Source organism: Mustela erminea, chromosome 8, assembly GCF_009829155.1.
Source record: "Mustela erminea isolate mMusErm1 chromosome 8, mMusErm1.Pri, whole genome shotgun sequence".
NCBI lineage: Eukaryota > Metazoa > Chordata > Mammalia > Carnivora > Mustelidae > Mustela > Mustela erminea.
Genome location: NC_045621.1, coordinates 18134727 through 18160887, shown reverse-complemented (window position 1 = coordinate 18160887; position 26161 = coordinate 18134727). Strand labels below are relative to the sequence as shown.

Genomic DNA, 26161 nt, shown 5'->3' with positions numbered 1-26161 from the left:
CAGCATGTAAAAAGTGACTCAAGCAGTATGATAAGACTCTTCTAAAGGAAGTTATAGGAACAGAAAGGAAGCAGCACCCAACTCTATCAGAGTTGGTCTAGAATCACTTCCCAGGGGATATGCTTTTTAAAGTACTAGTACCGCACACTGGACTAGGCCCTGAGGATATAAATATGTAGAAGCATGGGTTCTGACCTCAAGGCAATCAGTGTCCTGGGGGGAATAACTTGTCATGGAGGCTCCATAGGGTATGGCTCTTACAACCTCTCCAGCCGTTCTTGAAATACCTCCTTATACACTCATCCTTTACCTCAGCTCTAACAAACCACTGTCTCTCATCTCTGGGTCTTTGCAGGTGCTGTGGCCTCATGCTGTTTATATGCAGGCATGGGGCTTCCCTGCCTGGGAACTCCTCTGACGCAGAGATCCTTTGCTTTTAGCCTTTATCTCCAGCACTGTTGTTGCTCAGTACGTATTAGACTAATAATTAATGTAGATTGACTCTGCTTGTCACATTAAAGAGGCTGTATTTTCACCATGAGTGAATGAGACCAGAAGTCTAGACTTTTGACTTTGCCTGCTCACCCATAGACAGAGATGAGGTATTTCAGAGATAATGCATGCTAGGGCTTTTGAATCTGGAAGACAAAGTAGTCACAAAGCTTTCTGTACTGTTAATTTTTGATTGATCACCAATCTGCTAATTAGTGAGCGTCACGTGGAGTACATATGACGTGCCTGAGCCTGTGCTAGACATTGTAGTTGATGACAAAGAAGCAAATGAGAATCATCTAGCCCTGTGCCTGGACACACACTGGGTTCTTAATCACAGTTGTTGAATTGGTGCTGTTAGGCGTCCCGGTGTTAAAAGCACTTCTTGTGTTGTGGTGGGGCAAGCCGGGCAAGGGATCAAGGCATAAGAAATTAAATATCTCACAAAACATAGTAAATAAGTCACCAAAGACTGTAAACTCTGACAAGACTGTAGATTTCTAAGGAGGAGAAACACTAGTCTGGGGTGACATGTGGTAGATGGATACATTCTAGTAGAGGACATTCAAGAAAGTGGGACAGGGTATGGGGGCTCCGTGAGGATGCTGGAGAGTGAGGGGTTTATGTAAGGTAGATTAGGGTAGAAAAATAAGTGAGATGGCTTTGTGGACATCTGTTTTTAAGTGCATAGGCAGTGGTATGTGAAGAGCACCTGTCTTAGGTTATTATTTGTGACACCTAAGTTTCCCTTCTGAGTTACCCTTTTCTTAGACTTCATCATCGGGTAAGGTACATATTTGGATTGCTTTAGCTAATGAGGAAATTCAGTCTCTGAAAAACAGTGTTTGATCATCTTGGAAGAGAGTTATGCAGACAAATTGATGTTTAAAGCTTGGCTGATTTAATATTTGCCTCTGAAAATCTCTAGAGAATTAGATCCATATCTACTCAACTTGAATAGTAGCTGGTCCAGGGGAGAGCCCATCTCTTTTTCATCTCTGTGTAAATTATCCAATTTGGTCTTCTTGGGGATTGATAAAGTTACTTTTTCCTCCCTCCCTTTCTTTCTTTCTTTCTTTCCTTTTTTCTTTCTTTCTCTTTTTTTCCTTCTTTCTTCTTCTTCTTCTTCTTCTTCTTCTTCTTCTTCTTCTTCTTCTTCTTCTTCTTCTTCTTCCTCCTCCTCCTCCTCCTCCTCCTCCTCCTCCTCCTCCTCCTCTTCCTCCTCTTCCTCCTTCTTTTTTGCTTTTTAATTTTAGGGCAAATTGCCTATAAAATAATCATGTACTTGGTTCACTTTTTCTCCACCGTCTGCATTTATATAATCAGGGAATAACAACTAATATTAGCTTTAGCCTAATCAGAACACATTCAGGATGCTGAAGCCAATCATTTGATAGCTTCCAAAATCATATCTGTGATGGTTTGGGGAGTATCCACTCCCATGGGTTTTCTATACCACTGATGCATCTCTTTTCACATTTATCAAACATGTAGCAAAAAGTTAACTTTCATCCTCATCGTAAATGATTTATATTTTCTCATTTTTAGTTAGTGAAAAGTTCAGTATGCCTAGGACAATAGATTAGGCATCATCTACTACTGTGATATATTCAACCGATGACACCCATGGGTTCTGGGTCCTGGGTCTAGTGAGGTTTGTTTCAGCCTCCCCTCCATTCACCCACAGTTTCCATGACTCTCAGGTACCAGTCCTCTCACACTGCCCTCAGGCCCCCTCCAGTCCTCTCTGGGAGGTAGCAGGTAAGCCCATCTTCCCTCAAAGCTGTGTGCTCCACATTTGTTCTTTTCCTTATATTACTACCCACCATGCAGAAGAATCTGTTTCTTGCGATACACACTCGAAGTCATACACCTGAGTTGCCAACCTCTGCAGTGAATTGGATCTTTGGGGAAGGGTTCTTGTTCTGGGTTGGTTTACCACTGAGGGATGCCGGCCTGCATTAGAGATGTCACTTTCTGCGTGACTTGTTGATAACTTCTGATATTAACTAAGTTTGGAACATGTGTGGAGATAAGGTAACATGTCTTTCTCTTAATTCTTAAAATTTAATTTATAAAAGTGATTCAAAGATTAATAGTTGGTCATTGTGGTAGTCATAGCCTGTGCCTGCATACATCCTCTGAAGTATGGCTGTCTTTATATTTGAATGCAAAAGACCAAAGATTGGCCATAAGTTTAAAATTCATATTTTGAAATAATCAAGTTCCTATCTAAATACATCAAATTGAATTGTGGGAAATAGTATCCTTACTACTAAGTGAAAGAAGTGTCCTATAAATTTGTTTACAACAAATTCACATGGTATCGTCGTTATCATCTTGACAGGAAAAAAGATGAAAGTTTTAAAAACTTTTTTCTTCAAATTTAGTTTATATCTAGATTTGACTTTATCGTAGCTTTGGTCATCACCAAAATACACTGAAATTTCCAAATTGACATTAAACCTTCTTTGGAGTGATCTCTGAAAAAGATGATAAAAATGATTTTAAAACATTAATCTTGAGGGGTGCCTGGGTAGCTCAGTTAGTTGAGTGTCCAGCTCTTGGTTTCAGTTCAGGTCATGATCTCAGGGTCATTGGATTAAGCCCCGCATTGGGCTCTGTGCTGGGCGAGGAGCCTGCTTGCGATTCTCTCTTTCCCTCTCCCTCTATCCCTCCCCTGGTATGCATGCATGCACATTTGTGCTCTCTCCAAATAAATAAATAAATAAACTTTTCTTTAAAACTTCAAAAAAATATTAATCTTGAATAGCAACAGTAAAGACAAAAAGGATAATACCAGCATAAGAAAAAATGCAAAAAAAGAAAGAAAGAAAGAAACAGAAAAAAAGAAATTAACCTCAGTGCCAGAACAGTAGGTAGTTTCCCTACGTGGTCATGCTTACCTGTTTCACAGCTTGAGAACATATCACTTTAGGTATGAGTGTTGAAGTCTACATTTTTAAGTGAGTTTACAGTCTTTTGAGAATTACAATAAATACCCCTAAGACTTGGGGTATTTTGTTTTGTTTTTGGGGGGGGGGATGGTATGGGTTATACCTCACCCAGCCCACTAAAAATATTAGAACACTGACATTTTTAATTAAATAAAGATTCAGTTTGACTTTGAGAATATTATGAGATCCCGTGGCCTGGTAGAAACATGCTGTGGTTTCTGAAATATGCATTGGGACCAGTGGTTGCACACGAAAAGAGCTCCAGTTGCCAACAGCTATACTTAATTCCAGCTTCTGGGGTAGTGGCAGGTTTTTATGACCAACCCAGTCTTCCTCCAGCATTTCAAACCAATTCACCAAGAATCTAACACCTCACTTCCAAAGAAACCTTTTGGTAGAAGTGAACACTCATTAAAAATGGAAGCTGGCACCCAAAGATTTGTTTAATCTTGTGTATTTCCTGGCTGTGCATCACAAAGTAAAGTAGATTTGAGAAGTGATGCTTGGGCTCTTTAAGTCTCGCGGAGAAGCCCTTGTGCCCTTGTCCTGCTGCACGATCTCTGTGCCGTTAGCCTTCTCTGGCCTCTGCATGCCTGCATACCCTCTTCTGATATCACCATCATCGTGATGGCACCCTTCATGAGTTTGGTCACTTCCATTTACTAGATTCCATTGAATCATCATAACTAGGAGGGAAGTAAGACAGACTTTTTTCTATTCCTTCCGCACACAGTTAAGAACAGTAAGGCCTAAGGAGAAGTTTACTGACTTTGCAAGGCCACAGTGCTATTAGGCAGCAAAGGCGGAATGAGAAGAATCTGGCTTTCGATGACGATTCCTTTTTTTGATAATGAGTCCATTTTTCTCCAGTAGAGTAACGATTCAAGTTTCATCAAAGCATAGGGCTGGCAATCCTAGTGTTCCTACAAAGTCTTGGGGAATTCCTCCTCTACATGTCAAGCATGTGCCTTTATTAAACACATGGGCCTTGTGTAGTTGGTATGCACTCATTGGCATCCCCTACCGGGGAACTCCTCTACTACAGAGACCCTTTGCTTTTAGCTTTCATCTTGAGCAGTGTTACCGCATGGTAGGGACTTGAGCCAACAATTAGTGTAGACTGAATCCAACTTGACACTGAAGAGGCTGTATTTTCATCATCAGTGATGAGACCAGAAGTCTGTGTATTTGACTCTGCCTTCTCAGCCATGGAACCAGATGAGGTGTTTTGGAGAGATGCATATCAGAGTTCAGGGATCTGGAAGGCAAGGTGGTAACAAGTTTTTGGGCTGGGCGGGGGAGAAAGTTTATGCTCGAGGTGATAATGGCATTATATAGAAAATATATTTTAAAACAGTGCTGTCTAAAATAGAAAGCAAGTTGTATATGTAATTTAAAATTTTCTAGTAGCCACATTGTTTAAAAAGTGAAAAGGAATAGATAAAATTAATTTTAATAATAATATTTTACCTAAACCAATATATCTGGGCTATGATCATTTCAACATAAAGCCAATATGAAAAAAAATTAATGAGATCTATCTCACATTCTTTTTTGAAACCAAGTCTTTGAAATCCAGTGTGTATTATGTACTTACAGCATATTTAAATCCATATGCTAAATTTTCAGTGGTTAAAGTTAAATGTAGTCCTATCAAAACAAGAGTATAAAATGTTCTTTATAATGCTTCAGTTTTAATTTTAATTAAAATTAATTAGAAGTTCAGTTCTTTGGTCACCTTAGCCACATTTCAAGTGGTCATAGCCACATTTCAAGTGGTCATAGCCACATGTGGCAAGTGGCTACTGTCCTAGACACCACAGATGTCAGTAGTTGTGGGATTATGTCAAAATTCTTTCCTGCCCCTCTCCATATTCTGAAGTAGGAACTATCCCTTATTGAGGGTATGGTTTAACTTTGGGGTTACACATTTTAAACCACCACTTTAAGGTGGTGACCCAGACTGTAAAGATTTAACCTGATCTAGGCCGGTTATTGTTTTATTAGTTGTTTTATGAATAAAAGAAAAGAGAGGAAGTGTGTGCTTAGTGCAGTGACTGCTGCTTTATGCAAATTCAGCCACTCAGGGGTCCCAGCACCTTGGAACTTTTGGGTGAGCGAGTAATGGTTGAATGAAAAAATCAACATGGAACGTAAATAAATGAGTACACATTTGGATTTATGTAGTTATTGTAAATGCTCTTGAAGCTCTGGAATAGAAAGCCTTTGTCTCCTTTTCCAACAATCACCTCATCTAAAATACCGTGTAAAAAAGAAAATCGTGAAGATTCAGCTGGAATCCGGGAGGAACCCTGAGCCAGCTTTCCAAAACAGAGTTAATAATTTAGGGTATTTTTTACTTGCAACTGCTATACCCTGAGAAGGGATTGCCAAGCTGTGGAGTGATGTTTACTGCTTACTCTTTTTCCAGCGTTAAGAAAGCTTAGTGACATTTTCTCTCAGTGTCTTTATTCCCCAGGTGGCTTAAATTCTCTAGTGCTGCTGAGTGTGATGTGAGAGCAATCGCTGGGTCTTTGCTGATTTCCTCTAGATGTACTCAGAGGCAATACAAACTCATTATGAAGTATTCTTCCTTCTTTCCATTTTATTTTTTCATTTCCTGATCTGCCAAATTTCAGGTTCCTAATCCCAATCCTAAAAGAGACCAGGCCCTTGACATACCCAGATAACAGAAATCTAGTAACATTTTTTAAAAAGTAAAAAGCAATAGATAAAACTAATTTTAACAGAAATCTGGACAGGTCAAGGTATTAGTCTCTCTAGGAACTGGATTAGAAACTTGAAAATTGGCAGATCAGGAAATGAATGCAGAAGATTTGCATTAAAGATGTTTATTTTCAAAGGACTTTTAGACCTGGAATGCACGATTTTTTCACATTCATATTTTATTCCACAATCTATATCTTAAAGCCAAATTTATGGTGCGGTACATTTGACGTATCACTCATGCTTTCCCAAACACATATTCAGCGAGAACCTTTACAAATGAGTTCCATAAAATGACGCACTTGGTTTCCCAGAGGGGATGTTGCTCAGGAGACTGTGGTCCCAGATGTGAGCTGAATATTACGGGAAGATTTTCAGGATATGCCTTTCTTTAGGCTCGGGCAGATCGAAAAGAAGTTGAAGTGCCCTTTGATGGTGAAGAAATATTTAATCCATCGTAGTTCCATACTTCATTCCCTGGAGTAGAGGATTGGCCAGCAGATAAACATTTTCTACTTGTAAGCCATTTCAATACATAGAAAGCCAGGGGCTGAAATCACACAGGCTGCCCTGCCCTCTGTGTCACTTGGTTCTTTGTTGCAAACCAGGATGCTTTATTCACTCACTGTATTCTACAGGACTGAACCAGGTCCTGCTTTAGTGCTGGTATCACAGTGAACAAAACAGATGCCTGCAGAAAACTTATGTTCTGGTGGGGGAAGCAGACAATAATGCAAACAACATGCTGTCTAATTTCAAAGTGATTAAGTGGTGGGGCGCCTGGGTGGCTCAGTGGGTTGAAGCCTCTGCCTTCGGCTCAGGTCATGATCCCAGGGTCCTGGGATCGAGTCCTGCATCGGGCTCTCTGTTTGGTGGGGAGCCTGCTTCCTCCTCTCTCTCTGTCTCTGCCTCTCTACCTACTTCTGATCTCTCTCTGTCAAAAAAAAAAAAAAAAAAAAAAGTGTGGGGAAGGTGACAGAATCACCCCCCCCCCCATGGAGGATGGGTGAGGGCAGGGCTCTCGAGCGGGACCTGAACGAGGTGAGGGAGCAAGGATTCCAGGCAGAGGGGTTAGTAAGTGAAAAGGCCCTGAGACAGGAGTAGGAGATAAGATTAGAAAGGGGCCAGATGGTATTGACTCTATACTGCAGGGCTGCACAGGCTTTTGACTTGAATTCTGAGAATGACAGGAAGCCACGGCAACACTCACACTGTAATTTCTTCCTAACCTTGTTTGGGTCATGAACTTCTCTGGCAGAATGGTGAGGTCTGTGGAACGCTTCGTAGAATTATTTCAAATGCACAAAATAGAATCCAGGGGATGTCAGAAAAACCAATCATATGGAAGTATAGAGACTAAAGTCCCCCATGAAGGACCCACCTGCACAGATTATATTTTCAAAGGATTCCTCGTACTGCTGTAGGGAGAATGGACAGCGGGGACCAAGTCTGGAAGCACCAAGACCAGTGGGCTTGGAGCCAAGCTGTTTCTATTTATCCTATGGGGCAGCGGTCTCTAAAGTAGGGTGTACAACACAGTCTTTTTGAGTGTAGGAAAAAAAAATGTAAACCTTCTATTTGTATTTAATTTACTCTCATTCCTCTTAATTTCTGTATTGAGAGCATATTTTATAATATCCTAACATATTAGGACATCAGTACATTTATACAATTCATGAATAAATCTTTTTTTATTGGAGGTGCATGTTCAAAGGTATTTGTGTGCATTTTGGCCAATCAGATTTAATGATCATGATGTAGAGAGAGTTACTCTGGAAGAAACTAAAAAAAATGCCATTCTGGTTTAGCCCACATTCCATTTCAGAGGCCATTCTGTGGGAGAGCATGAATTCTTGCCATGATTCAACCTTGCTAAATGTCAAGTCCTGTTTCTCAAGCATCCTTAGCTCTCCTTAAGAACCCTCGGATGGCTATAAATGTATTTACACCTGATTAGACCTACTATCACCTCTGAGGACACACGTCTCCTGGGGTTAATTTCCACATAGCAAAAGTGATTTTGATATTCCCCTTGCAGTTCAGGGGGTTTCTGACAGGGTCTGCATTTCTGGCCCCGTGAACTATGCAGGCACTAGCATGCTACCCGTCCATCCGGTTTGTGCCGTGCCCGCCTTCCTCCGCCTTCCAGACTTGCATCCTGATGTCTTAAGCCTCTATCCCATCTGCCTGTCTCCTACAGACCTCTCCTAAACATTTCTGATCATTACTGAGTTGCCATAAGCTGAAAGGCAGGCATTATCCCAGGTGCCATACAGTACAGCATTGGGCAAGGGTAAGCCATTTTCTGTTTTCTACCCAGTTATAGTGCCTGGAGCGGAGCAAGGAGAGAGGCAGGGTGGAAGAGAGGGCAGAAGGAAGGAAATCAGCTGATTTTGCATGAAGTTTGCTCCAGTTACAATTGACTGCCCTTTTCTCGCTTTCCTCCCTCCTCCCTTTCTTCCTCCTTCCCTCCCTCCCTCTGTCCCCTTTCTCGTCCCTTCTTCCTTGCTTTTAGAAAGAAGGCTATTCTTCTATAAAGAGAGAAACCCAAGCTCTTTATGACATACCCAGAAATCTTTAGGTAGGCTGTTCAGATGAAAACTAATGCATTGTGGATATAGGTGGTCCTGCCCCCAAGCAGTGGGTGCTGGTGTCTAGGGAGGCGTGATCTTGGCCATGCAAACTACTGCCAGAGGATTTTCACTGCTGCCTTTGAAGTAGACACTGGTTTACAGAAGCAGACATGGAACCTGGAAATGAGGCCAACCTAACGCTACCATTTCTGAGCCCTAAATATGAAGTCTTCGTCCCAATTTTTCTATATATTTTCTTGCTCCTCTGATTTCTGCACTCTGCCTGCATCAGGTACTGCTCCTTCATGTGGTCAAGTTCGTTCCTGGTTATTTTAAGGTCATATTAGTGAGTTTTTGCAGAAATGGCAATTTATAGGTAAATGAATCAGACACTGGAAAAGAGCTTGATGAAGCACCATAATATATCTTGGTAAACTATCAGGACACAAAGGAGCTGCTTCTGCTAGCAGGAAACAATGTTAGGTGATACAACTCAAAGCCAAGTCAAACTATCTGTAGTCTCTGTCTATACCCTGGCAAAAGGGATACTGAAATAGCCACGGGATAGGTAATTGGTTTGTTCCATAAGTGAGTCCACATGATTTTCTGGGAAGCAAATAAATCCTTAATATTAATTGTCAAAACAAAACAAAACAAAACTATTTTTTAAAAAATTCGCCAAGGGGAAAACCAAACAGTTTGAAATAATAATTTTTCAAAAATACCCGAAGACATCCTCTTGAACCTCCATTTTCTCTTTGTCCTTCCTCTGTCCTTCAAAATGTGGTTGCGTGTGATGGACGGATTAGTTCGATTGTGGGATTGATTCTGGGGACTAGATGTCTCTGCTTGTTGCTGTAGAATGTCATGGGTTTTCCAGATGCCTTGTTGCATTTGAGGTGTGTTGGGTCCCCCAGGTTCCAGGAACCTCCAGTGTGACTTGCCTTTGAAAACCTCAGGGGGGTGGAAGGTATTGTGAATTTCTAAAGTGCCTCATTCTCCTTTTTTGTTTGTTTGTTTGTTTGTGCCAGATTTCCTTGAAGTAATGGAGCCTGTTGGGCAATGAATCACTTTAAGTAAATGTTGCCAACACACCTCTCAGGGAGGGCACACCTCTCCGACTGGGGTCTCTTCTTCCCCTCAGCAACCCGTTCCTTCAGAGCAGATTGAAAGAGCACTGGGTTTTTCTGGCACATTCTCCATCAGTATACTGAGAAAATACTTAAAACTTAAGAACACTGTTATTTTAATATTTAGGTTGCCCAGAGTGATTCCAGACTCAGCTGTTGAAGCCTGAGCTCCAGAAGTTTTGGGGGACAACCTTTAGACAGCTTCTGAGAATATAGGTGTATGTGGGAAGAAGAGAACTTGAAATTAATAGAATATTTACCTTGTATCTGGCTCAGGATATGTGTCCTCTACATAACAACATATTTAAACCTCACAGCAAACATGAGACGCTCAGCCCCATTTAACAGAGAAGGACACTGAGGCCGATTCTGTAATGAACTCTTAATGAATTCCGATCCCAGGCGTGTTAACTCCAAAGTTGATCTGACAACCCCTCTTCTGCTACTTCTCTTCAGCACGTGTAATTTTCTAAAATTTTGGCTTTAAGGATCCAGAAGGTGAACTTTTAACACTGCTCAGTGATTCTTTTTTTTTTTTTTCCTGGTTTCCAAAACTGAATGGGTTTCCTCCTGTGCTTCTAGCTCTCCTTCCTGTCCCCTTGGTTCCTTTTAAAAGCAATACCTGTATTTCTCATTCCTCTTCTCTATGGGCCTTATAGAGCAGTGGCTCACTAGGGCATCGATTTAATGAAATAAAATTTTCAATCATGTTTGGTTCAATTCTAGGTGATACAAATAAAGAATTGTGAGCACTTTGTAGTCAGGTTTAAAGGGAAGGAAAAAGGTGGAAAGAAGAAAGTGGGTCAAGTATAGTACCTGTGCAGTGTCTCCTTAAGCCCTGCCTCATGAAGGTCTGGCTATTAAAAATAGAGCAATAATGGGGCAGCCGTAGCACTACTTGGGCACCTGTGTGCCCTGGAATTTGGGGTTTGGCAATTTATAGCATTTACCAGGGATGTGAATCTTAAGTGAGCCAGCCAGCGTTCTGATTGATATGTAATACCTGTGGATATTAAGTTATGCTCTTTGAATACTTTGAGTTATGTACTGGTATTATCTCTAGAAGAACAGAGACACAGACAGGTTTGTTAACTTGCCCGGGGTTAGACAGTTAAGGGCAGCACCAAAAAGCTGGGTCCCAGACAGAGGTCTTCAGAGCTCACGACCACTGCGCTAACCTGCCTCTCAGTTATGAAGGCTCAGTAACTCTCACGATCTCGTGGGGTTTTTAGGATTCTTTTTCTTCTTAATCAGAACCAGCCCACCATACAGTTGGAATGGTAAATATTTGCCATGTTTGGTGACAGACGTTGATGGGTCAAAGGAAAAGGTCTAAGGAAAAATCGTGTACTTTCTCTCACATACCCGTCCATCTGGATTTACTGTGCAAAAAGGTCACTTGAGCACAAGAGCTTGAATTTCGTACTTACAAGCAGCTTCACTGTGGCTAAAACCTTGCTTTACAAGTTGGCTTTAAAAATATTTCATAATCCTCTGTTTCTCTCTCTCTAATATGACTGGTGTGCAGCCGTTAAGTTCGGGGCTTCTTAAATAGGACTCTGTGACTGCTTTTTACATAAAGGCCAGGAATCTCAGGTGATTTTTGTTTTACTCCTGAGTCGTAGCCCTCTCTCCAGACTGTCCATCCACTCGCATTTACTGGAAGAACAGTGGTTCTGGGAGACCTGAGCTGTCAGCTCCCTGGCTCCAGTCTGTGGTAGGAGAGAGAAGGCTAAAAAAGGCTGAAATGGTAAATTACTGTAGGTTCTGGGGGAAAAATAGAATTAGAAGCATTTGTGGTTCCGATGAAAATAGCACATTTCCTTTCTGCTTGGACAGTGGGGGTCAGAGTGCTCCAGGGAATAGAAAATAAATAAAAATTGATCCCTCACCCGTTGAAGGAAATGCTCTGACTCTGGGAACCGAAGTGACAGCTCCAGGTTAGAGGATCCTGTGAAACCACTTCTGAAGGTTAAAACAACAGCAGTCACAGCAACAACAGAATACCAGGAGCCTAAAGAAAATGGGACCGGCTGTACTGGGAAATGTAGTCTTTCAAGAATGATTTATACCGCCTCTTTCCCAGACGATGGATAGGTGGCAGAACCAGATCAGGCGTGGGGCCCTTTTGTTCCCTTTGTTGATCATGGTCGTTCCGTCTCTTCTTGCAGGTGAGAAGCCTTATAAGTGCTCCTGGGAAGGGTGTGAATGGCGTTTTGCACGAAGTGACGAGCTCACGAGGCACTACAGGAAACACACAGGTGCAAAGCCCTTTAAATGCAACCACTGCGACAGGTAAAGAAACACAGAAGCTGCTGGGACAGGGAGGGGAGAAGGTGAGGTGGGTTGGGGTGGGGCTGGGGGCTGTCTGTGTGCTCCCGGGGCTATCCCAAGCCTCTGCCTCAGACACTCAGGCCCGCGCCTGCCTTTTCGTTCTCCAGAGAAAACCCATGAGGTAAGGGTGCCTTCTTGCGTATAATCCAGAGATGATATGAATTCTTGGTTCAGGCACACAAGTATTTACTGAACACCGGCGTTGGGTCAGGAATCGTGTGAGCCACTCAGTGGCAATAGGACACAGTTCAGCCCTCGAGGAGATGATGTGACAGATGATTTTACTACAATCTGAAAAGTAATAGGACAGAGAGTGGTCACCTGTAGCTGTTTCTTCTGATCTTTTTATTAACATCAATACCAGTTTTCCTGATTCTTAATAACGTGAAAGAGTAGAAAGCCTGCTTAACAGAAAGAAGGTTACTCATAAGGCTTTCCTCCAGAGTGTTATTAGAAATGAATTTACTAGAGAGGGTACCCATTCTTTGGGGGCCTGAATCATTCTTTTTCCTTTGAAAGTAAGTACAAAGGTCTAAAAGATGGCGAGCCTTTGAGAACTTATCCTATAATTCAATTTCCAACCTTCAGCATTTGATAGTGGAAGAAAGAGCACGTAGCAACAGATACTACACAAGTAATAGTATCTGACAGCCCTGGCATTATCAACCAATAAACCCCAAAATGGAGACTCTGCAGGCCAAGGTGAAGGCAGGATTAGGTTTAGACATAATCAAATAATGGGCTTGCATCTGAGCATGTTATCCTTCTAATCCTATTTCTGTGTTTAAAAGGAAGCTTAAGAAAATTAACCATCTTTTTAATGCAATACTAAAGGTCTCAGTTATGATGAGAAAAATGCTTCTAATACGATAAAAGCCCTGAAAGCCTCAGGGTTCCCCAGCTTGCAGGATGGCAGGAGGGGTGTGCAGGATGTCCATAGAGGCCTGGCTCTCCGTGGGAGGAAATGGGATGGCTTTCCCATCCTGCCTCCCAGTCCCTGCGCCGGCCCCTCCCTGCACTAGGCCTTCCTCTCTCCTGGGGGTGTGTGTGTGTGTGTGTGTGTGTGTGTGTGTGTGTGTGTGTAGAGCAATAGTGGCCAAATCTCCCTGCACTAGGCCTTCCTCTATCCTGGGTGCGTGTGTGCATGTGTGTGTGTGTGTGTGTGTGTGTGTGTAGAGCAATAGTGGCCAAATCTCCCTGCACTAGGCCTTCCTCTATCCTGGGTGTGTGTGTGTGTGTGTGTGTGTGTGTGTGTGGAGAGCAATAGTGGCCAGATCTCATGGGTGGCCAGTTGGCTTGGTGCTCCTTTAAGATGCTTATGAAGGAACATTCATGTTTTTCCTCCTTTTTTTCCTGCTTCCTGAAGAGGCTATTTTCCTCTTATCTTCATTCTTTAAGAACTAAATAAAGCCCCCACGCCTCCTGAAGTCCAGAGATAACCTCCCGCCCCAGAGCTGAGGAAGTCCACGTTAGGAAGCTATTGTCTCTCATTCCCTTGGAGCTCTCTCCTCTGCTCCCCAAGATCACAACCTGTTTTTTGTTTTTTTTTTTGTTTTTTAATTTCTACCTGCAAGGCCCCCTGAATTGATGTGAATCAGTGGCTGTTTTGCTTCTGGGTAATATTTCTCCTCATTTGACATCTTTCCTCGGTTGCCACCTCAAGTTCATTTCTCTTTAGCCCCAGCCACTAATAAAGAAGCTGAATAGAAGGTAACTCTTTGCCCACAGTTCTTTGAAGAAGAGCATTATATCAACTGGGATGAAGATGAATCCCCTGTGAACTGGCGAAGTATGGCAGTAGTAGGCATACACAAAAGTCGCCCATCCCTGAAGGGTGATAAGGCTATTATGTGGAGAGTGTGTGTTATGGACTACATTCATCCTTAGAAATGGACAAAGAATTCTTATTGGGAAATTGCCAGAGTTCGTCTTCGTCTCTGCAGATCAACTGCCTTATTGAGGAGTTTACAACTGTCCAGCAGTTGATGTACTAGGATTAAATCTGACCATTTGTATGATTTGTATGGAGACCTATTTCAAGCCAACTGGGTATTTCAGGGAAGGACGTGTCAGAGATGGTAATTTGGTTAGCCTTTTGCTTTATTTTTCTTCACCAAATTCTATAGTTCCCAGAACTAGAAATTTGCTGAGCAAATGGTACAAATTCTATGACATGGTATTTGGGGGAGATTGTGATTTGGGGGGGATGTGGGTCAAAGTCCTGTGGGCTTTGGCCAAGAGTAAGTGCATTTTCAACACTGTCAGAAAAAGGGGTTGGATCTTCATTAGTGTCTCACGACCAGCAGCACCTTACGTTTCAACTGCAGTGACTGTGCTAAGAATAGAGCAGGTCCGGGAGGTGGCGTGGGGAATTGGAGTGGTCCCAAAGCAGATGAAAGGAAAGCCTGGCGTGACTGGGAGCTGGCATTCCTTAGAGGACTTTTACCTTCAGAAAAGAGGGCATCTGTAGCCCTTAGCAGGACTCTAAATCCTGTAGGTGATACAGTGTGTATAAGCCCAAGAAACCTCCCTCTTCTTATAATTCGAGAAATCAGACCACTCTAGAGGCTAAGCTGGGAGTGGGACTTACTATCTTTAAAGCATGTACCAAGTCAATTTATACTTTTATTTTGCCTATGGTGTAGACTGAAAAAGAAAATAAAAGAGTTTTTCTTTATTTGTTTGCTTTACTTATATTTAAAATTACTAGATGCCACAAAAATGTCTGTATCTCTGGCTTTGTCTGAAAAAATCAGAAGATCTGGTAATACTGGGCTTACATTCCCATGTGGCCATAATTTTCTGAAGCTAAATAGTAATCACTCTCCCTTTGTGATGGCCATGTGATCAGTAATTTTTCACTGTTCCCACCACTCCCTGTGGTCTTCCCAATATGAAGCCAGACCATCCATTGCCATGTATCATCACGCTTGCCCAGTTGTGTCCTCTTACAGAAGAGGAATATTTCTTCGTTTCTGAAGGTATGTGCTATGGTGAGTGCTGTGAAGTGTAAACCTGGCAGTTCACAGACCTGTACCCCTGGGGCTAATAATACATTATATGTTAGTTAAATAAATAAATAAATAAAAAGGGGGGAAAAAAAAAGACAGACTCTGATAGTCCTTGACCCACTGTACTCATTTACTTTGTGGCCCAGCCTCTGAACACATTGGGTTTTGTGATCTCTTGCTTCAGGTTTGGGTTGGGGGAGAAAACAGTGAGACTCTGCCACTTCCTCGCCATCAGATTAAACCATATAGCCCAAGGTCTGACCAGCTGCTGGAAGGATGAGGCTTGTTTCCCAGCCCATACAGCACATGGGGTTGGTGGTGGTGGTCCACAGGGCTGTTTCTACTGGTGGTGATACACGGGCCATTGTTCTGCCAACTCAGCGAAGTTGCCATTTAGGGCGACTGCTTATCAGGGTAGTACCTTCAAGATGTTTGGCTGCTGAGAGGACACATTTTGATCTTTGAGTCAATCCAGTTATAGGTGGTGCCCTGGAGGGTTGCTGTTGGCTTAATGCCCACGTGACTTAATTGTGCCTTTTTCAAAAGTCAAGGGAAGTGACAATAGTGGTTTGCCTAGTTCTCTGTAATGAACAAATTTCAATCATTAAGGACCTTCTTATTTAAGGTCATCTGACTACTACATAGTCATAAATACTCTCTGGGGGTGTATTACCCTTAGAATCATTTGATTCCACATTTCTAGATGTGAGTTTATCTGTTACCTTTACTATTCCTATGTGGAGCTCAGTATGTGTAAATTAATAAGTATAAATTAATCATGGCTAAGTATCTTGCTGGTGTACTGAATTTAAATAAAACCCCCACGGTGAGGGACCTAGTCGAAATTCTAAGCACCATATATGTATGAGAATTTGAAGAAATAACAATGCTGGTTTGATTCAGGAGGAATGCGATTAGATTTCATACCATGTTAAATACTTGTTGTTGTTTTTAACTTTTCTTTTTTCCTGCAAGATCTCAAAGCATAAATGTAGATGCTTGTACATATATTGCTAGATGCCCAGCACACGGTGGGCAATTGGGAAAGGCAGAATAGAAGGCTGGAATGTATAGGTCACTGAAAGGTGTCTGCAGATGAAATTCTGTATCAAGAGTGCTATTTCCCTTAGGTTTCCAGGACATAGAAAGGAAAGGAAAGAGGTTTGGACCCCAGGCCAAAGCCTGTCCTTCCCCACTACCATCTGCGATCCCTCTCTTCCTCTCTCAGACAGGCAGGATTCCTGGCGCCTGCTTTGTTACTTTCTCACAGGTGCTCACAGCTCAGGCCCAACCATACTGACTTCTGGATTCATTTTCTAGTTGCTGCTGTTAAAAATCACCACAAATTTAGTATCATCTTTATTTAACTTTACAAATGATTTATCTTCTAGGTACCTTCTTATAGGTAACCTATAGGTTAGAAGGTCACTCTGGACTACAGTTAGGTTATTGGCAGGGATGTGTTCTTTTTCCTAGAAGCTCTAGAGAAAACCCATTTCCTCATCTTTTCCAGCTTCCGGAGGCTTCCGGAGGTGGCCTATATCTCTTGCCTGCTCACCCCATCCCTCCATCATCCAAGCTGTTGAGTCTTCCTATGCTGCTCTCTGTGCTATCTTTGAATTCCCTCTTCCGTTTTTAAAGATATTCTAAATGACCTTGACCCAACCCAGATAATCAGGAATAATCTCCTGATTAGCAAATTAATTTCATCCACAGCCCTAATTCTCCTTTGCCATGTAACCTAACATAGGTACAGTTTCCGGGGATTAGGTGTAGACATTAAGTTGGGGGGAACCCATTATTCTGCTTGCTATAATCTCCTGAAATTGACAGCTCAGTCTCCCTTCTCAGTCTATAGAGTACATGTGGCTAGAACATGGGCTCTGGGGTCACAGTGCTTAAGTTCAGATTTTGGCTCTGCCTCTTTTTAATGACTATCTCAGCTGGTAGAAGAGATAAGAATGGCATCTTTATAGAGTTCTTGTTAAGGATGTTAACTTTAAAAAGGAAATGCCTACAAAAAGAACTTCCCAACTTAGATCATCTTTCTCTGGGCTGTTTGGATGAAGGAAGGAAGAAGGGAGGGCAGAAAGGAGGCGGAGAGGGAGGGAGGGAAGAAAGAGAACGGGCAGTGGGCAATACTGATGTGCCCTCAGGACAGGAGAGGTCAGGGGAGTTAACGGCTGAATTCCCTAAAGGCTGTATTGCTCTTCTGTATACTAGTGACATCAAGCACTTATTGTTAAAGAATATTTGTCACTGTTTTATGATAAATTAAATCCCCTTTTGGTGGCATTCTAAGGGATTATCCAAATATCTTGCTTATATTAAATTAGGGCCTGAAATAAGTGGGTAATAATTAGAATTATAATTATTTAATATTATTAGATTACATTATTTCCTACTGTACCTTCCCATTCTTAGGTGTTTCTCATTTTGCCTCGGTTCTGTTTTAGTTCATTTCCTTGGGGTTCTATCCTGTACATGTGCCTATTTAAAAAATCAACACAGAGTGGGTGGAGAATGTAGGGGTCACAAGATAGGGTGGGTTTTTTGTTTGTTTTAAGAGAACAAACATGGGGAAATCCTGCATGGAACAGGAAATCTTCTAACATGAACAGGGCAGCTTGCTAACATCCTAACGAGAAACTGGACTGTGAGCATGTCTTGGGCCTTGGGAGAGTCTGGGAATATCTTCACAGGTAATAGTTGGCCAGTTTCAAGAGAAGAATCCAGAGGGAGAGCACACACTCAGAGTTAGGAATGATTGCTGTCTCGTGTGCTGATTTTACTGTGATTCTAGCCAGAGCCTTAGACTGTAAGCTGCGGGGATGTGGAAATGCCCACTCCATTAATTATACAGATGCAGAAACTTGACTCAGTCTGGTGTTAGCTTTGAAGGGTATTTATTAGCTCAACTGACTAATGAGAGCAAAATTAGATTGGTCTTTAGGTTTGGCTGGATCTAGGGTCTCAGATGTTATCATCAAGCCTCTTTCTCTCTCTTTCTATCTTACTGCCCATTTTTCTCTGTTGACTTCATTCTCAAGCAGGCTCTTTCCCACATGGCCATATGGACACCAGCAGCTTTAGCCTTCAGTCTTAATAGCACAGTAGCCCCAGTGGGAAAAGAGCTTCTCTTTTTGAATAGGTTCAGCAAGTGTTCCAGGACTGGCTCTCATGAACCTTGATGGCTCACATGACTGTCGCTTAATGACCACCATGGCCATAGCTTTAGCCGTAGGAGGAGGGTCAGCCCCATACAACTGGGAGCACAGAGCACAGCTACCCAAGAGAAGATCAAGTTTCTGGTGCCAAAGGAAAGGGGGAGGAGTGAAGATAACCACTACCTTTGCTCTGAGGCTGAGGAAGGCACTCAGTGTTGGCCTTCAGGGACCAAGAAAACTGGATGTTTGAAAGGGTGGGCATTCGAAAGAGGGGCTTGCATATCTGCCTGGGTTTTAATCCCAAATCTTCCACTAACAAGCTACATGACCCTCGCCTCAGCTTCATTTCCACGCGTACACACAAGTGTGAAGGGTGAACACTCAGCATGGAAGGTTGCCAAGAATGGTACTAGGTCATGTTGGGGAAATGCCTAGCGCTTGCTTGCATGTTATCTTATTCTCAATAAAGGTGAGCTCACTTCTCCGTTCTTTTTCTTGACTTGGCGTAAAAGAGACCTGAAGGCACCATTGGATGAAACAATTTAATCATTTTCTACCATTCTTCTGGTATACGGGCATGTCCTGTGTTCCTGAAGCACATCCCAAGTATTAGGTTCTTCTTTAGTAATGACCACTATGATAATAGTTAACATTCACTGACATTTACCATGTGACAGGCAATATTCTAAACACATTATGTAGATCATCTCATTTAATCCTCAGAACCAGTCTATGAGGTGAGTGCTGTGATTATCCCCATTTTACTGAGGAGGAATGAAGTCACAGAGAGGTCAATATGCTCAGGGTCACACAAGGATTGGAAGAGCTGGGGCTTGAATCCACGCAGTCTGACCTTGAGCTCACCTTCCCCAAACAGTGCCTAGTTTCTCAGTACATATGTACTGCCTTTCTTTGAGGTAGGGTTAATCATTTTCTAAGGGGTTCTGGAAGTTGAGTTTGTTGCCTGGACACCTCTTATATCCTTGTTGTTGTTTATATTTCCTAGGTGTTTTTCCAGGTCTGACCATCTTGCCCTCCATATGAAGAGACATATCTAAAACCCCTAAAGGCCAGAGTTGCCATGGCGTCGGCCGTTGTCTGAAGGAAATGCCGTGAGGCCGGGGGCTGGACTTCAGGCGGGGATCCATTGCCTCGCAGAAGAAAGTTCTCACTCATAAACCTCTGTGTACACACACACACACACACGCAGACACACACACACAGACACGCACACACACACACGCACTCACATAGACCCACACACACGCACTGTCATGCACTCAGCTATATTTAAAATATATACGTCTATTCTTTATGCCTTGCCCTTGCCAGATGGTAGAAGACGAAGAAGGAGGAAACCAGGTGAACTCAGCAAGGCAGACTGGCTGCTTACTTCAGCACTATTGGAATTATTTCCCGCTGTTGCCAATGGAAATCAAAGAAAATGGATGTGACGTCTCTGCAGGTGGACGGCAGTAAGAGGGGCTTATTTAACTTGCTTCTCAGTGCAACTTGATAGGAGAATACAACGTCGTAAAGTTGCATATGTGTAGCACTAATGTTTCTTTTTAAATAGTTGGGGGAAAATGACCTAGAAAACCAAATTGCAGTTTGGTAGCCAAAATTAACTCTTGGTTTATTTGTCCTTTGTGTGTGAAAAGTCCTACTATTCCGTGCGTCCGACTTCCTCACAGAACTGTTGATCGGTTTTGGTTCTTCTTAGTACTATTGAGATCTTTCGAGTCGATACCAACGGCCTTAGCGGCGGCAGACTCTGGAATAACACCTTACACCTTTCTGGCCTGCATTTCTCTAGACTTCACTCTCAAGGGAGGAGTTTTCTTTTCTTACTTTTTGACTCTTGCACACCATATGCACTAGGGATTCTGGAAACTTCTAGCATGACTGCAAAGTGGCCAAGAGAATAAAGTCCTTGATGATAAATCACAGTATATCCCTTGAGCCTCACCTTATTGCCAGTGCTAGATTTTTTCTTTTTAATCTCTCTGTTTTTGCTAACGAAAACTTGAAAAGCTTATTTGGAAGCTTAAATGTTTTATCTTTTCTCCATGGACTAAACCTCTCCAGGACTCTCTCGGCACCTGGATGTCCAGCTCTCGAAGCAGCCAATCAGATGGGACATCACAGTTCTGTCACCCCCTTGAGGCATCATGACCTCAGCGCATAGGGATCAACCCCATGCTGTGAGTCATTGCTACCCTATAACCAGTTTCAGCATAGATGTCGCTAGTCTCAAAGGGCAGCTGCATATTTAACCTAACTCTGGGTTATGACCTGACAAAAAGCCAAAAATATCACTCTTTCCAGGAGTGGGGAAAATGGAGGATGCCTCCCGAGTCTAGTGGCTTCAGAAAACATCATCCTATCTTCCTCTCTCATACCCACTGAGCTCATACGCCCCCACTTGCTAAAACACACAATTCAAAATGCCATTGTGGGAATGAAGGGTGGACATTTAAGGAAAGGGTTGAGAAGTTTCTCTCGTGGTCTGAAAGGAGAGACACGTTTCTAATTCTTTTTGGCTAGACCCATCATGACCTGTGACCTAGAGCACCCAGGATCAACAGAGGCCTCCCATTTACTCTGCGAGCTGACTCCACGGGGGTACACATTCCTCACTTTCCATCCCACACACATCCAATATCGGTGTCTTCTCTACCCGCATTCTTAGCTAGCTGGCACTGGCCTCAACTCCAAAGACTGCCTTTAGGACCATTAAATGGCCTATGCAAGCAAGCGGGGTGGTTATTAGGACAGATTGTATATTTTGTATATTCTGGGACCATCCCTTCAAGACACGTCTAAAAAACAAAAAATGGCATTTGGTCCGCACATGGTTGCTGCTCCTTCCTACCAGCTGGCTCCCCTTCTGCCCTCCTTTGACTGTTTGACTCACTGACTGTTCAAATGCCACCCCATACCTATTTGGGATGCAAAACTGAAGTCTTTAAAAGGAAATAATAATATAAGAAACACAAATACACGTATGACAGCAACCTTCAAGATCCTTGGCATTTGGTTTCTCAGCTCTCTGCAACCTTTGATTTCCCTGAAATGTTGACAAGTGCCCATCAAAGGGTAAAGGAGCCTCCTGATCACAAACACGGTAGCTACCGATGGGACACCTGGGCATTCTGAGGTCCGGCCCTTAAAGTTTTCTTTCTCTTTTCCCCTTTTGCAATGTAGACCAAAAAACAAAACAACAGCAACAACAACAGCAACAACAACAACAACAAGAACAAAAACCAACAACAGCAACAACAACAACAAAACAAAAAGAAAAACCACCCTAAAACACACACACATATTAATCTGCCCATTTGCTGGAGGCAATTCTGTATATGTTAGTTGGAGGGTATTTAAAAAAAAAAAAAATCAGTTTTATTCCAAAGATTTAAAACTAGACATGACTTAGAAACATTTTCTGGAGCACTGCTTGCTGACAATCTCGTAGTTCTCTACTGCGTTTGAGTGCGTTTTGTGGCCAGTCCATCAGGGCGTATCATGGGATTATATTTGAATGTGTGGTACATCCTTTCTGGATGGAGGATGTGTGAGGGACCTTAAACCTCAGCTGTATTAAACTGTAGCACCTCCAGTCAGTGCACTAGATGAAACTTTAGACACCCCAGATTTTGTTGGTTCGTTGATTTCCCTTTCTGTAGCAGCCTCCGGCATGAATGCGCGCACGTACCAGTGATGGCATTAGCCGTGGCTGCCACGATTTACAAACGTTCTCTCCCCAGCTGGAGCTGCTCTTGCCTCTCGAAATGCTATTATTAAGGGTTTATAATACTGAATTTAATTTTTGAACTGACCAATGCAAGGCTCTATTAAAAAGAAAGTTTAAAAAAAAAAAAAACAAAAAGAATGCAAAAGAGTAATCATTGCTTGTTTGCTCCCTGTTGTCATCTGTGGTCTTGAAAAGTTCTCATTTGAATGTGGCAGAACAAAGGCCCTTTGGTCCTCATCAGTGTCTGAAATGTTCAGTGATTCCTCTCTCTTTTGTATCAGTGAGGTCCTTTGTACTGTGCTCCTGACCTTCCTCAGAGCGGGGCGCGCTGAACCATGATGGTGGGGCTTGCTTGCTTCAGAGTCACTTGTGGACTGTGAGAATTGGCCTGAAATTTGGTGGGTGCTAAGTTTATGGCTTTGAAACTGTTCTTCTCTAGCCTGATTGACACCTGTGAACGATTACTTATCCATAAAAGCGAGGGTAGCACCAATCATTTTGGAAGTGGATTTGCGATAAAATGTCCATCATCTCTGAAATGGCAGAGGTGGTTGGCAAGAGCCTGCGAGAGTGAAAAGGCTCTCCAAGAAATAACCGTCGGATGATACTTGGCTCCCAGGAGGACAGGTTATTTAAAACAGTGCTTTACTGGACGTTTAAAACACACTAAACCGTTGCTTTCTCATTTAAATCGTTACCTCTTGGCATTCCTGGGGATCCCAAATTTGGAAGGAAAAACCTGGCGTGGTGTTTCGTGTGGTGGTTCTCTCAAGCACATTTGATCCAGGGTTCAGAGTTTGCTGTATAGAGAAAGCATGTTTCTAAGCCATTGACAATTTTCTTTATTTCAAGTTGTGCTTCTTTCTCCTGCCACATGGCTGTAAGTCAAAGACGTGGAAACATGAAATTATAATGCTTCTCCTAGCTACTGGCCTCCTGCCCCACTAATGGTTAATTGGCCCAGATTAAAGCCTGGTGGTGACGAGTACTGTGTCCAGAAAAAGAAATGTTCAGATTCCGTGACAAAGCTGCATTTTATAAAAATATAGGAAACCCCAAGATGAACTTCATGCTGACCATTTCCTTCTCTCTGCGTGCTTTCCCTTGCAAAGCCCTTCAAGTCCCCCCTTCTCCTCCCCTCCTGTGCCCCTTGTGCCCTTTTTACATCTTAGGTCGCCTGATTATAACAGGGTAAAAAGAGAGCCAACCTCACGCACGATTAGCAGAACTGATTCCTATTTTTTAAAAAATCTTCTTTGAATCTAGAAGCCAGAGAAGATTTTTTAAGGACTGTAGTTGGGGATAAGCTTCCAGATTAGCCATGTGCATTTGCATCAAAGGGGGAAATAATGGGACTTTCAGGGCAGCTCACTGAGTGCATTCAGAACATTCCGGCCCCCTTAGCCCCCATGCCTGAATTCAATGGCAAAGTCATCAGAAAGTCAAAGAAGTCAAAGGAAACGAACTCCACTGGCAAGGATGGCAACATCTAGTGATCAGTTTCATTGGTTCAAAATGATTTCCTCCGTGGAAGTCGCTTTGTAAAATGTAAAATTCGGTGCAAAGTGCTTTTGTCTTCTCTTTTGCATGAGTTGGTTTTAGGAGAAGGAAGAAGGTAGGGAAAGTCGGAGAGGTGCAACACAGTTAACTGCAAAAATCAGGTTCATTGTTTCTTTCCTTTTTTTAAAAAAAAAAAGATCTTACGAGGGCCGGCATTTCTGGCCATAATTTTGCACCCGGGTCTTTGCCAAAGTGAAAATTTGCTAAGTAGAACCTGTTTGAAATGTACTTGTGGAAGCTTTCCCTGGCCTCTTCCGGAAGTGGCCACCTGCCAAACGTGGGGTAGGGGCAGGAGGTGGGAGTTCGATTTCTGAGTCTGGGTTGCATTTCGGTAAACATGGTGATATCTCAGTTTGGAAACCAGAGAGGCTGGCCTGAGGGTACATCAATGCCTCTTTGATGGCCTACTTTCCTCAGTGAGGATCTTTGGGAATACTTCAGATGGAACAACCAAAATGTGTCCAAGGAAATGAAAACTGCTTGTCAGTGTGAGATCCCGTGACTCATGGCCTGAGGCTTCAGGGTTTTCTCTTGTTTTTAACACTCTTCAGTCCCCTCTGCTGGTTCCTCATAGATCCCGGAAAAGGGGGGAAATTAAAGCTGCAATTCACTTTCTTCTGCGCGCCCTTCCGCTAGAGTACTGTATTCTTCAGGTGTTTTGCATTTGCGTTTGTAAGTCCTCGGGAAACAGGTATCCAAAATGGCAGAGCGAACTCCTAGGCCGTCACTGCACTCATATCCCAAACCAGATACTCTTTTCAAACAGGGCTCCCTCTCAGCGGTCGTGAGGGAAGGGTGATAACGTTCTTTGTTGGGGACTGTTTATACAATTTTTTTCCACTGTAAGCTTTGGAATCGTAAATTGCTTTGACTCCAGCTTCTGTCTACTGCCATAAAATGGACCCCACGTCAGAATAATGAGGGTGGTATGTGTGCGCACGCCTGGAGACGTGGGCAGATGTACCTATTGTACCTTCGCAGAAGGAAAACAGGCTACTGACGTTTAAGAGGAGTAGCCACCAGTGCCTAATATCTTTTGGGGGGGATGGATGCTTATAATGCCAGTATATTGAAACCACACTGGGAGTTCCACATGGAGGGGAGGGGCGGAGGGGGGGAGTGGGGACATTTGAATCCTAGGCCTTTGGACTGGAGGCGGAATGATTTCTGCAAATCTAGGTCCTGAAAGGCTTTGGGGCTCATTGGCTGGTTCTCAACCCTTTTGTTTTATTTTTCTTTTCCAGCATGCATTTCCGATCTTAACCCAGACTTGGTTTAATTTCCTTATCTTTCACTTCTGCTTCATTCCAGGGAGGAAAAATACACCTATTATGGCCAAGATCTCCTTGCTAACACAGAGGCAAAAATAAATGTTTAATGTTTTTGCAGCCTCCCCTTCCTTTCCATAAATCTCCGCCCCCCCCCACCAACACCCTGCTCTCTCATCACCCTGTCCCCACTCCCACCACACAACTCCCTAGTCTCCACGACTTTGCTTTCCAGTCTCTGTTATCCTCTTAACAGTTGCTTGAAGAAATTTGTTTTTGCACTATACATTTTCTTTTTGCCAGATGTGTCTAACAAGTGTGTTCGGAGAGACCTCCTCCCAGCCCCCTCCCCTCCCCCACCTCCCCCCGGTCACATTCTCTCAGGCCTTCTCTGGTATTTATAATATATCACAGAAGTACCCAGTCTTATAGCCCTCGGTTATGCCTTTTTTTGACATTTTATTTTTTTTAAGCTTTTTATATATATATATAAATATATTACTTTGTCAAGTTTTTTTGCTGTACAAAAGTCTTAAGATTTAAAACTATTATTTGTATTATATGATGGTGGTATGTTAATGTTACAAAATTATTAATGAAGAAAAAATTTATTTTTGTTACTGGTCTGTTTCATAATTCTTTTTTAAATTGGTATATTGTAAGATATCTATGCAAAAAATGTTATGTGACGCATTTTTATTTAAGAATGTAATATGTGTAATAAACAGTAGAATGTGTTTGGCCTTGGAATGCCTTCCTGTATTTCTCCGTAGCTTATTTTGTCGGGAAGAAGAAAATCCTCAAAGAGACGCAAATGGGTCCTTATATACCCCATGAGAGTTTTCATTCTCAGAGAGAGAAAGGGAAGACCGGATTATATTGGGTCATTTTTCTTGGTTGCGGAGGTTGTCAGTCATGTGTGTGTATGTGTGTTTTATGGTTTCACTGAGGTAGCTCAATGCCCAAATAAGATGGAACTCTGAAGACAGTTCATTTCTTTGAGGGGAGGGGAGCAAATGGTTGCAGGTTATGAAAGCAATATTTTAGAATGAGGTGGATTATGGGATGTTGTTTGTTTCAGGGGTTAGGAGAGGCTTATTGAAAGCCGTTTATTTGGTGAGAGACGGGGCAAGTTTGTTCTGGGACAGTGTTCAATAGGAGCATGTTTAGAAAGGATAACTGGAAGCC

At 42.6% G+C, this 26161-nt stretch overlaps 1 protein-coding gene across 3 annotated transcripts in view; it reads left to right on the top strand.

Annotated features, from left to right (window-relative positions):
* Positions 1-24688, top strand: part of KLF7 (Kruppel like factor 7) — an 89285-nt gene extending 64597 nt beyond the window's left edge. For all 3 annotated transcript variants that reach the window (XM_032354575.1, XM_032354572.1, XM_032354573.1), the window contains exons 3-4: positions 12051-12174; positions 19398-24688. In XM_032354575.1, the coding sequence (XP_032210466.1) occupies positions 12051-12174; positions 19398-19435 (162 nt within the window). In that variant the 3' untranslated portion in view covers positions 19436-24688. The remainder of the gene's footprint in view (positions 1-12050; positions 12175-19397) is intronic.
* Positions 24689-26161: the final 1473 nt, after the last annotated feature.